We start from the raw sequence: 12,549 nt of genomic DNA on the forward strand, positions 1-12,549 counted from the left end.
CCTGGAGGAGAGACACTCCAGCCAAATCATCCCTTCTTGCTGCCATGCACTTGCTACTCCTGCAGCACACCTCACACATGTACATAGGGGTTTGCACACACATGCAATGAGGGGGGATTTAAAACTGGTGACAAACAAAAGGAGTTTGTGCAACCCTGAGCTGCAGCCCCAGATTTCAGGTTGCCACAGTATCTGCCAGCAGCTGTTTCCAATTGACTCTTACTATGCATATATCCCTGTAGTTTATTCCCCCTTTGTTTACACTAAACCGTTGTTTCCTTTAAAATAAAATAGCTGCATGGGTTGGGTTTTCTTTCCCTCCCCTCCTCAAATGTTTTTGTTTTACTAACACTGTGTTAGAAGGGGTCAGGCAGAGCTCATATTTCATATGGTCCAACAAGCCAAAACCTAGCAACAGTGAGAAATAGATGTCTCTTGCTTTCTTTTACAGAAAGACTGCTGCATGGTAGGTGAAAAGAGATGAAAATTGAGTTGCAAGTTGATTTTTGCTGACATCCAACAAATTCATAAACCTTCCTCCCTGATCTCATCTCTATTTTGATAAAAAGATATCTCTTTCTACTACTCAGTAGTAGCATCTTTCAATTTTCCTGCAGAGAAAGGATTAAATTGTCCTTGTCTAATAGAGTCTGATGGATCTAAAAAGAACCTCTGCCCCATAGGCCATCTTCAAAGGCTTAAAAAAGTGTAAGATGAGTTTATCTTGCAGTACTTGCAGTAGGCCATAGTTCAACCAGGACATAGGGCTATCTGTTTGTGGTGAATTCAGGCACACACCAGCTTCAAATTTAGCTTTCTAAATGATGTTTTAAACATACTGTTACTTTTGTCACCCTGGAAATCTGCTATCTCTCATGGATTTCCTGATGTCTTCAGTTTCCACCAGGCTGGAGTTTTGTTGTCAGACTTGTGTGGTCTGGAAGAGTCATCCCAGATCCCCATGCTTCCCTGCTTTTACCTGGCAGCTGGAAATTTCTCTGACCTTTCTCACCACTGTGGCTTCTTCCTGCCTCCATTACTTAAGTAATGGATAATATTTTTGCTGTTCTGTTTTTGTAGTGCCATTTCTTTAAATGTTGTTGCACAACTTGCCCAAGATATGTATTGTTTACTGTCTTGCTCTGTTAAATGCTCTGGAGACATTCAGTTCTTTGAGACATCTTGCTTGGAAGAAGGCTGAATGTATACTTACAGAACTTCTTCATGCACATTTTTTTGCAGGAATTCCAGCAAAGTAGTTATATCAGTGTCCTTCTGAATAATGTGATGTGTTTGTTATTCCTGTGGCTCAGTGAGTCAATAGTAACCTTCTCAAGGGGCTGGAAACAGTAGGGGTGCTAGCAAAATGTCATAAAACCAGTAGTAGCAGAAGGCAGAATCTTGACTACACAATCATAGCTTTAAGTGTGAATGTGACAGTAGACAGGTACTAGCAGGCAGGTTTACCAAATGTTTGTGGCTTTGTCAATTCAAACATCAGTAAGGGAGAAGAAAAAAGGCTTGGGCAGAATTTCCAATGAGAATATGAAAAAATATTTTTCTCACATCACTGTACCTCCTCGGTGCTTTTAAACTCTTTCAGTTGAGACATTAAGCGGACAAGCTATTCAGCCAACATCAGTCTCCGTGTACTGGCTTTGCACTGCCCCAGTCCCTGTGTACCTTTCTGCCATGTGACAATTCAGTGTTCACCCTTCGTCTAAGGTAACTTTGAAGCAGTATGATATTCTGGGGTACAGATCATATCTTGCTACAGAAACAGAAAGTTGCTACTTGCTGATTTGACTCAGCATTCGTGTTCTTCAGTGTGCTGTACTGAAAAACACTGGGCAATAACCAGTGCCTGATGGTCTCCTGGAGAGATTTTTTGGGTTTAAATAAAGGTCCACAATAAATACCTTTACCTGCTATGCTGAGTATGATACTACAAGGCAAACTGAACACGTTAATCAGTGCCATCCTGTCTGAGATCACAGCTAGGAACCTGAAGGTAGAGATGTAATAAAAGATGAACCACTACCTCATCAATATCTCATGGTAATTTAGGGATTCCCATATTTGGTCCTGCTTTGCTCTTCTTGGCTTAGAAAGATAGTCACCCCCAGATCCCTCTTGGAAGGTAATTGAGAGTATTTGAATGAAAAGTTGCTTGGTTACTCATGAACTTTTGCTGAAGGCGAAAAGGAAAGAAAAGCCTGTTTCTTTCTATACTTGCCAGAATACTTTCACAGTGATGTTCTGAAAAGGCACTGGTGGATTTTTTTTTTTTCCCAACGTGTTTATATAATGGTGTAAGATGTACTTGGTAAAATGTCCCAGCTGTGTCCCACAAAAGTTAAAGCACTGTTGTCTTCACTAATGAGATGAGTGGTCAACTGAGATAAGAGGATGTGGAAAGAGTGGCTGCATCTTTCTTTCTTCTGGCTGAATGTGCAGTTAGACCAGCCTGGATCCTGAATGCTTCTTCTGAGAGGAGGCCTTCATGGGATACTGACAATCAGTATTCCCAAAACATAGATATTGAAAAGCCTGCAGCTTGGGAGTTGTACAACCTTAGGAGAGCTCAGGAGTTAGAGAAGGCTTGTGTCACAGTCACAAGGTTCCAGAATTAATTAACTAGTAGCCTGTGTGAAATGACTTGTGGAGATGGAGAATTCTGCAGTCAATAGAATTTAAGATTTGGATGAGCTGTACAAACTGGCCTTAGGACATAGCTAAGTATCAGTCAGTGCCTGCCACTGTCACAGCTACTACTATTGGCATCTGTTGGGAGCACCGTAGCTCAGTAGGAGGTACAACATGTCCTTGATGCATGATAATCTGTCCTCTTCTCCAGATAAAAGGAGCAGTGGTTCTGTGCTCCCTGTGGTATGGGAGCTTAACATAGCTGCAACAAAACTCCATTTCTCTGTTAGTGGGAAATTATGCTTCCTTCTCAAAAGCTAAGAAAGATCCAAGGAACAAGCCCATGAAGTAACTCACTTTTTCCTTGGAGAGGGAGATGGTTAATGAGTGACAAGCATTTTGCTTTGATTCATGGGAGGGAGAAATGGAGGGGGGAGGTTGCTGTGAGTTAAATCAATGGGTATATTTAAGGAGAAAAAATGAGCGAGCACTGGATGTCTGTAAGGGAAGTTGATGTAAAACTGCAACATGTCTCCCAGGCATGTTCCGAGTCAGGCTGCCAGCGTTCTCCAAGAGGACAAAACAATAAACCACTTGATGTCTGCAAGTGAAGCTGGTGTTAAATCAGTCGAGGTGTCCTGGGGAGATTAGTGATGAATTACTCTGCAGAGTCAACAGAGATTATTTATGACGCCAGAGGGGAGGGATAGAGGGAGGCAGGCTAAGTACCATATCAGAAGTTATTTGGTACTTATTGAGCTTTAACATTGCTTGAAGATGACTCAAGCAGTTGGACTTCCATATACTGCCACCAGATGTATGGTGAGGGAAGAAGGAGGGATTATTCTCAGTAAAGATCCTTCCTCATCTGACTGGTGTCAGGCTCCTGTTGAACAAAAACAGGCAGTATCTGTGCTATGAATGAATGTGCTGCAGCTGAGGAAAGGGGCACTGTATTTTCTTCTGGTCACATTTACTTCCTGTGTTGTGATCCCAGGATATGTGATTTTGAGAAGTGTAAGGCAGAGGGAATACAGCTTGAATTGTATGCTCTTCCAAACTGAGTTACCTTCAGCAGCTGGAGGAAGAGTGCCTGGATCTGCAAAGCATGTAAGAAAGTCATTGCAGCTTTCCAACGGATACCGAAATGTAATTTCTGTGGTGTAAATTTTTTGGGCCATAATTCCACTTTAATGTTGCTGTCTCTCTCATATGAGTTTTAGGCTCTGAGGGATACCTCTTTTCAGTTTTAAATGGAAAGATTTTACGCATCTGCTTTAGGTTCTTCTTTAATCAGTTCACCTGTTTCTGTTTAAAAGCAGCACATCTGTTTCACATTACTGCTGGCCATCTTTAAGATCTGCTGCATGGCTGGGCATGAGTTTTGAAAATACAAGAAGAATCACTTGATTAACAATTCTTTGGCTGGTTATTCAGTTCTTAAGTGGGATGATCTGTGTTTTGTGTCATTGTTGCTTTTGAAAGGCATCCTGTCCCAGAAAAAGAATGAACACATTTTGGAAAAGTAAGATTGTTCTGCTGTAAATCCTTCTGTACTAGTAATTAGATTGGTAATAATCTAGAATGCACACCTGCAGGCACCATGACCCTGTTGCAGTCCTTTAAGTGACCAAGTTAAACTGCCTCTCAGCAGGGGACTGGCAAACTTTCTGCTTTTCTCTACTGTGGGCTAAACCATTCAAACCAGATGTTTTTCTGCTGATGGCTGGCAGGCACAGAATCATCCAAGAAATCAAAGTGTTTGTATAACTCTCTGTCCTTGGGGCTCTCAATTATTTTTGAACAGAAGATGTTTTCAAGTGTTTAGTGCTGATGAATGGCAGCAAACAGAGGAGCTTGGAATCCTTGGCCTTCTGGGCAGAACAGCAAGATCAGTGTTAATATATGCAACACTGTTGTGTTGGTGTACCTGAAACCTGTTTATTTGGTCTTGTTTACTGCATCCCCAAACACACGAAGAGGTACTTCCACTGTGTACTGAGTGGTCAGTGAATAATTGCTCGAGTTATTTGCATGGGAAGACATACCCTCATTCTTTTTAAACTCTGTGAAAAAGTAGCAACAACCCCCCTCCATCCTGGTGTTAATGGGCTGTTTCACTTCATTCCCTCTCACATATTGCGTGCCCGTGTTACAAGTCTAATTTGCAGACTGCAGATTCTAGAAAATGCAGAGGTTCTCCCTAAAGGAAAAATAATCAACAAAATGTAGCACTTTAAAAACTTCAGGCGCCGAATTTTTTGGGCATGTGTGTATGTGTCTCCTAGGGACCAGGCCCACAGTGGCCAGTTTCAGCCCTTCTGTGGTAAAAGTGTTTGATCAGTTCAGGGTTGCATAGCCATGGACTTTACAATTCACTATTAAATCAAAAATAACTCTTCCATTTTCTGATTGAGGCTGTAGACCTTTATGCAGAAACTTATGGACTGAAGTTTGGGTTTATGATCCAGAGTCAAACTAATGACCTGAAGTAAAAAGTTTCCAACCTTTTCATTGGTAAAACTATTGATTCTTATATCTCATCTGAGCATGCCCCAATTATTAAGCTTTTCTGGAAATTCAGTACTTTATCTTGCTTAGCTAGTATCAGTTTTTCCTCCTTGTGGCAAGATGACATGATGACAATAAGAGCAATTAGTTCAGAGATGTATACTTAAAAGATCTCTAATGTCTGTTGATTCTTATTTTAGTTTCCAGCTGTTGGTTATATTGGGCAATATTAAAATATTTTAAGTTTCTTAGATTTAGTAATATTTCCTGTTTGTAAAAGTAGAGCTTTTTATTTTGCTTTTACCTAGTTCCAAAAATATGGTTCTATCCAAATGCCAATGGCAATGTGAAATTTCAACATGTAACTTCTTAGCACTGAAAACTAAAACATTTTGCCTCATGCATCAGCCTGTCTCTTATTTATATTTGCATTTTCTCTTTCTACTCTTAATTAATTATATTGATAGTAGAAGGTCCATGGAGACTGTAGATTTTGCTCTTCAAATATTTCTTTTTACACTCTATTGTTTCAGTCCCAAACCTGAGATTTTCTTGTGGATAGCTTTTCCTTTATGGTTCATTTCAATATTCCCTACTCTCTGGAAATGAGTGAATATCATGGGCTGGGCTTGGTGCATTTCTTTGTTGACATCTGCTCTGAGAACCACAAAGTTCATTTCAGGTATCCATCAAGCAACACCTTGGTAATCACAAGTTTTGACTCTTCTTAATCTGCCCTGAATTTTGAGTGGAGACCTTGAGATTTCTTTTCTTTATTGATTCTGTGTTCAGTTGTGGCTGATGGCTCCTACTCATTGTACACAGATTGACAGGATTAGGTGGTAAGGAGACTGTAATCTTAGTACCTCAGGTAACATTAAAAAGTTCTTGTTTTCAGAGCTTGTTTCACACTGGATATGAAACATGGATATGCAGATGCTGCCTATTCCTTTGTCATCTGTCATTGCTGACAGAGTGAATTTACCTAGCACAAGCAGTTTTCTTGCAAGAAAACCCCTTCTCAGTAAGGGAGTTTTCAGTCCCATTATTTGTTACTCTGAGAGATGCTTTAATATTCACAAGTCAGCATGTTACATGAGCTCACTGTCAGAAGTCACATGGGCATGAAGGGTTTTACTCTACTTAATGAGAGAGGCATCTGGTATGGGGTAACTTGGAAGCACTTTTGATCTATGAGGACTTGATTGTTATTATTCACCATCTGATTTTTGATGTGTGTTTGATTAGCTGAAGAGAATAAAAATATATTATCCATAAAACCCCAGTCTTTAAAACTGATTTGTTCTTCTTACTGAATATTCTGGAATAGCAACTTTACAGTAGAGCTTGCTCTGGTTGTTTCATGCCTGTTTAGTGCAGCATTTCAGACTTCCTGCTTTCTGAATTGCTAGAGTCACTTAAATTTTGTGCTAATGGTACAATGTTGATATTTTTGAAAGGTTGAAGCTGTCTAATGAAGAAATTAGACAAGCAATCTTGAAGATGGATGAACAAGAAGACCTAGCAAAGGATATGCTTGAGCAGGTGAGAAAGATTAAAGTCAGATATAACATTTTCAGTTCCTTCACTGCTTTTTTCATGTGGATGTATGTACTGGCACTGTTAGACTGCTAGTTTTTCTGCAGATCAGAACTTGGCCCTGTCATGTCAGTGGAGCTGCACCTGAGAGCATGAAAGAAGTATTTTTCCCAATGTTGTCGGGTATACCTCTGTCATGTAACTGTTTCTATTCTTGGTGCAAAATTTGCATGATTACAGGGGTATGAGGTTTCTTTTTATGTCCTCTCTCTTCCAACAATTTTCCTATCTCTACTTTTTCCTGCTGATTATTTTTTGTTGCTGTTGTTTTCTTTTTCTCTTTTCTTTTTCTTCATCTCCCTTCTTTACCTGCCTTTTCCATCAGGAAGTGCCAGGAACCAGGCCATGTACGTCAATGGTTAGAGCAAGGACTAGAAGGGATCTCACAGAAGCATTTGTAGGGGAGCCAGGGACTTCCATCCCTAGCACCTGGCTGACTGTATAACTTATGAGGGAAAATACCCCCACAATTACACCACCATTGCCCAATTTCCATTTCTAAAAGGTGACAGATGATGCTTTGACTAAAGAGACATGTGATAAAGTTCCTTAGGAGTGTGCAAAACAATATAATTATGAACTGTCTAATAGATGTGATTCCTTCTTTCTGTGCAGTCAGTGTTTAATCATACACAAAAAGCGTTTCCATTTTGAAAATCTATAGCCTACTTGTCATGTTATCTGAATGACCACAGATGCTCCAGAAGTCACTTCAAGCTTCTGATGCTCCACACCTTTGAATGTCACCTATTTGCAGAATGCAATAAAGTATTAACAAGTGGTAAAAGGCAGAGAACTTGATACGCCTCGTGAGCTGTTTTTGTGGCTGTGAGCTGAGGCTGTGTGCAGAGCAGTATTTATAGCCATACTAAAGCACAACTACCACCAGATATGTCAAAAATCTGTCAAAGTATGAGCTTTTAAGGTCAGCATATGAATAGCAGCCAGTGTCAGACACATATCCAAGTGCTTGGCTATTGTTTATTGTTTCAGAAGTGTTGTGCATACCCGAGAGAGATAGATGAGGCTTTGTGTGTACTCTACCATAGGCAGGATGGGTACTTCACTCTGCTTGGGACACATCCTGCTCTTGTTTGCACCAATCTAAACTCCAAGTAGTGCTGTGGGAATCAAGTTCTCTCTGTACTTCCCCTTGGGTTAGTTGCAGTAGCACTTGGCCTTTAGGATTTTGAAATGGGAAATTCCCCATAGAATTAAAAATTAATCCTAATGGGGTCAGTGAAGGATAAAGACAGAACAGAAAGCAAAGGTTTAGAAGAGGTCAGTTTTGTAGACACAGCTGCACTTTTTTGAAGTTATGGTCACAGGGCTGAGTCAATGCAATGCTTCCCAGTGGTAGCAGAGAAATCTGAGGGCTCTTTCTCCACCAGGGTTTGTTTGTGCCCCTCTGTCTCCTCATTTTCCTTGGATCTCACATCTCAGTGTTTGGTTTGTGTCTCTCATTGTAGCTACTGAAATTCGTTCCTGAAAAGAGTGATACTGACCTGTTGGAGGAGCACAAACACGAAATTGAGCGGATGGCCCGGGCGGATCGTTTCCTCTTTGAAATGAGCAGGTCTGTTTGGTACATTATGGGAGAGTGCATGCAGGACTTCTTGGAAGCAGCTGTAATTGTTATTGAAAATGGATCATCTGGCACTGAAGGGGAATGTGCAAGATTGTGGGCCAGCATTCTACCCTGTGTTTGCCAGAAGCCTGTGAATGTTACAAATATTTCCGTTCATGACACAAACTTTATTGACAAGAAGCACTCTCTGTGCATAAGGGCCTGTGCCCTGATGACAAGCAGAAATCTGCCTTCTCTGCCTAAATTTCTTCACAAAAAGGAATGCAGATCCAAGTATCAGATGTAGTGTAGCCAGGGGTCAGGATTTCATATAGATCCCTTTTTCTGTTAAGCTATCTCATCTCCTCATTCTCTGACCCTATTTCTTGTTCCAGCTTTGCTACAACCCTGAAGAAGATTAACATTTTTGTTCTGCTAACTGAGGTGTAGCTGGCATTTCTACTGACTGTTATGTTTTGAATGTAATGGGAATTCTTCCAGCTAGTTTTAAGTTGAGAGCAAAATGTGATTTGAGGTCCACCATTTTCATAACAAGGTTAATTATGTAGTGTTATATGTTTGAGCTATGTACATAATCCCATGCCTTGGCTTCATGCGACTGAGCATCCAACCATTAGATTATGTGGGGAGCATACTGGCCCTGGGCTTCAAGAGTTCCAGGTCAGTGTTGGCTTTCCTCTGCCCTTCCTGCAGGATTGACCATTATCAGCAGCGGCTGCAAGCATTATTCTTTAAGAAGAAGTTTCCAGAGAGGCTGGCAGAAGCAAAACCAAAAGTGGAAGGTATGATTAATAAAGCTTTTGTTAAGAGTTAGGCAGAGGGGCAGGGAAGGTCAAGAGAGGCTTGTCTTCAAGGAGATGCTTTACATGCATGCTATGTTTGTAGAGCCAGTGAGCCCAAGACATGTCATATCTTAACTTAGTTCTGTCTGACACTCTTTCACCCATTGACTTCATAAAGTTAGTTTCATGATTGTTACACTATAAATATGACCTGACAAATATGACAGCATGCTGTCAGGCTGTGCTGAGCTGCCAAAAACTTTCATGGCCTTTCTGTGCAGGTCAGCCTTTCTTTCTCACCCTCAAGTCCTTGCACCTTCTCTCTTCAAAGGGCAGATACTCCAGGACATTGATACTCTGGGAATGTGTAACCTAGAGAAGCAGGGGGGGTGTACAGCTTCTGTACCACATCCATGGTTATTGCAGAGAGGAAGTGAGTGTACTCTACTCTGCATTTTCAGAAATACTCGAGCCTTGCCTCTGTTCTCACTGGCTGTGCTTTTAGAGTGTGAGGAAACAGAACAGCCTTGGTCCTATGTTCAGACGAGCTTCCTACAAGTTTGATGCAGTGCATTTTCCTTCCAGTTGTCCTCATTCTGGGGGTGTGTGGGAGCAGGAAGGACAGTACACAGACAGTGCTGCAGAATTTGTTGTGCAAGTGGTATTCAGGGTATTTTAAATTATGGGCCCAAGCATGTTAAAAACAGCTACTGTGCAATAACTTGTTCTTCTTTCTCTCTCTTCAAGCCATTCTTCTGGCATCCAAAGAACTCATCCGAAGCAAGCGTTTGAGGCAACTCTTGGAGGTAGTTCTTGCCTTTGGGAATTACATGAACAAGGGCCAAAGGGGAAGTGCTTATGGTTTCAAAGTCTCCAGCCTGAACAAAATTGCGGACACCAAATCCAGCATAGACAGGTAGGGTAAAAGGCTATAAATATGTCTGTTACTGTGCTGCTGCATCTCTTGGCATAGTAGTGAAAGTGGGTTTTTGTTTGGTTTTTGCTCTGTAGACAATTGAAAATAATGTCTTATTTAGCATTTAAATAGTGCTTTTCACTGTTAAAGATTCTGCACCAATTAAGACCAGCTATTAACACAGCAACTGAATTCTGCTGCTTCTCTGGATAATGCACATCTTATGTTGGATTGCATTTCTGCAACCTTATGCATAGGTGACAGAATGTATTTCACAGAAACTGAAGTAAGTTTGGGGAGAAGGAGTATTTCTATGGAATTTGCTCTTTCTACCTAAGTTTTAGGGCCATGGTTTTGCAAAAAAAAGAAGACACACACACACACACAAAAAAAAAATCTGCGTATAGTTTTATGTCTACTGTGAAACATGGCATATGTTTCTGATGCAGGACTGTCACAAACTTTTTCTCTATATAAACCACTAATGAAACCAACAAGGCTTAAGTCAGAGAGACTGATCCTTGTTGTATCTAGAGCAGATAAGGAAAACAGCTGGTTTGGGAATGTGGAACTTACTGTTCATTGACATGGACTGCAGGTCTTTATAGTCACTCTGTTTTGCCCCATATCCCCATACTGGTTCAGGAAATTAATCCAGTTGAGACTGGGCAGAGAATATGACATTTGCACTCCAGCAGCACTAATGTTTTCCTTGGAGATCTCTTGTGCAATTTCTTACTAACTTGCACCTTCCTTGAATTTTAAGATCTGCTGAGACCATGGTTGTGGTTAAATTACTTAAGGCTGTGACAGAATGAATTATGGCAGTAAAATATCATAAGAAATTCATCTGTACCTAACTGAGTTTGAACTAACAGAGTACTGTTCTGACTACCAAAATGTCCTTTTCTGTATTTCAAAGCTAACACTTGTATAGCTGATGTTGAACTATTTTTTGCCTTAATGTAGCTTGGCTTGATTTTTCCATGTATTTAATGTCTTGTGCAGATTCTGTTCTCTCACCAGTTCCTAGCTCCCAGGCTCCAGTCTGTGTGAAGCAGTGGCCATCTGCTATCTTCCCTGTCAGTTCACCACATAACACCCACCTAAAGTAGCAGTTACATAGTAGTGTCTGTTCTTTTTACATGCAGAATTCCTTGTTTGCTTCACAAATTTCCTTAAACCTTCTCCTGCATCCCTCTTACATCTCAATTCTATCTGCTCCTGCTTGGGCTGCCATTGGTTTTGTGAGCCTGACCACTACATGTAAGCTCAGCTGTTTCATAACTGCAGTAGTTTTCTTTGCAGATTTTCCAATCTTCAGGAACTTTTTTCTCTTCTTAGTCAGCTTTTGGGGTTTTTCTCCCTCACATTGCCTCTGAGGACATCTTGCTTCTCCCTTAAATGTTAATGTCCCTTTAGTACTACTAGTTGTTTATTCTGTGAAGTATCTGGTGACAAATATTATACTGTGTTATGCAATTTTCTTTTCTATTACAACATCTACACAGATGGATGGAAGCATGCTGGTGTTCCCAGAATAAATTAGGTACAGTATATTGCTTGAGGTTTTAGGAAGGATGGTTCATAAAGGACTAATCCATTTCAATCTTTTGTAATTTTCTTTCAGTAGCACAGTGTTAACTGCTGATGTATTCTTTATTTTGTTCAAACAAGCACATTTCCTACCCAAGTATTTTTCACTGATTTGTCACAATCCTTTCACCATCCTTTCCTTCTCATCACCACCTTCCTTCTCATTTCTACCTTCTGTTTTTATTTTGTTTTCTTTAGGAACATTACACTCTTGCACTACTTAATTATGATCTTTGAAAAGAATTACCCAGATATCCTAGATATCCAATCTGAGTTGCAGCATCTTCCAGAAGCAGCAAAAGTCAAGTAAGTCCAGTGCTATTAATTCTCAGAGCTGGAGTTCCCGGCAATTTTTGTAAACTTTGTTATCATATTTTTCTTTTTCATTTCTGCCTTCTAAACCCATGGCCAGCCTTACATTTGTAATGCCTTTGTTGTAGATAACTGAATCGATGGCTTTACTCAGATATGCCTGTATTTACTTTATTTCTGAATCAGACATTCTAACTAGGCTAGCTGTTGTTTGTAATTCGCTCACCATGTTCTATAGCTGTTCATCTGAGTTTGCTATTTTTTTCCTGTGTAATTGCAGGGGTTTTTTTCTAAGATAGGGTCAATTAGGCACAGAGGCTACAGTAAATCTTTTTCAGGAAAATTGTTCAAACTCCTGCACAAATCAGTTTTGCACAGAAATATGGAAAGTATCATACTTTCTGCAAAAAAGTCAGTGGTCCATTTCTGGAAGTGTTTGTGGAAAATGAATACAGAAGCCATCCCTTAAAACACTAACATTTTTTTTTCTCTTTCCAAAGCACTGCTCAGAAAATATTATGTATATTATTTACCCAGACCTGATTCTTTGTGTAAGGAACTAGTCCAACCAATGAAAGACAAGTGAAAAATGAATTTAT

At 40.2% G+C, this 12,549-nt stretch overlaps 1 protein-coding gene across 1 annotated transcript in view; it reads left to right on the forward strand.

Moving 5' to 3' along the window:
* DAAM2 (dishevelled associated activator of morphogenesis 2) overlaps positions 1–12,549 on the forward strand; it is a 114,071-nt gene that overhangs the window by 87,138 nt on the left and 14,384 nt on the right. The window contains 5 exon segments of the mRNA XM_062489228.1: positions 6,618–6,702; positions 8,226–8,332; positions 9,038–9,126; positions 9,874–10,042; positions 11,837–11,944. Coding sequence (XP_062345212.1) covers positions 6,618–6,702; positions 8,226–8,332; positions 9,038–9,126; positions 9,874–10,042; positions 11,837–11,944 — 558 coding nt within the window.

The sequence above is a fragment of the Cinclus cinclus genome, chromosome 3 (assembly GCF_963662255.1).
Source record: "Cinclus cinclus chromosome 3, bCinCin1.1, whole genome shotgun sequence".
Taxonomy (NCBI): domain Eukaryota; kingdom Metazoa; phylum Chordata; class Aves; order Passeriformes; family Cinclidae; genus Cinclus; species Cinclus cinclus.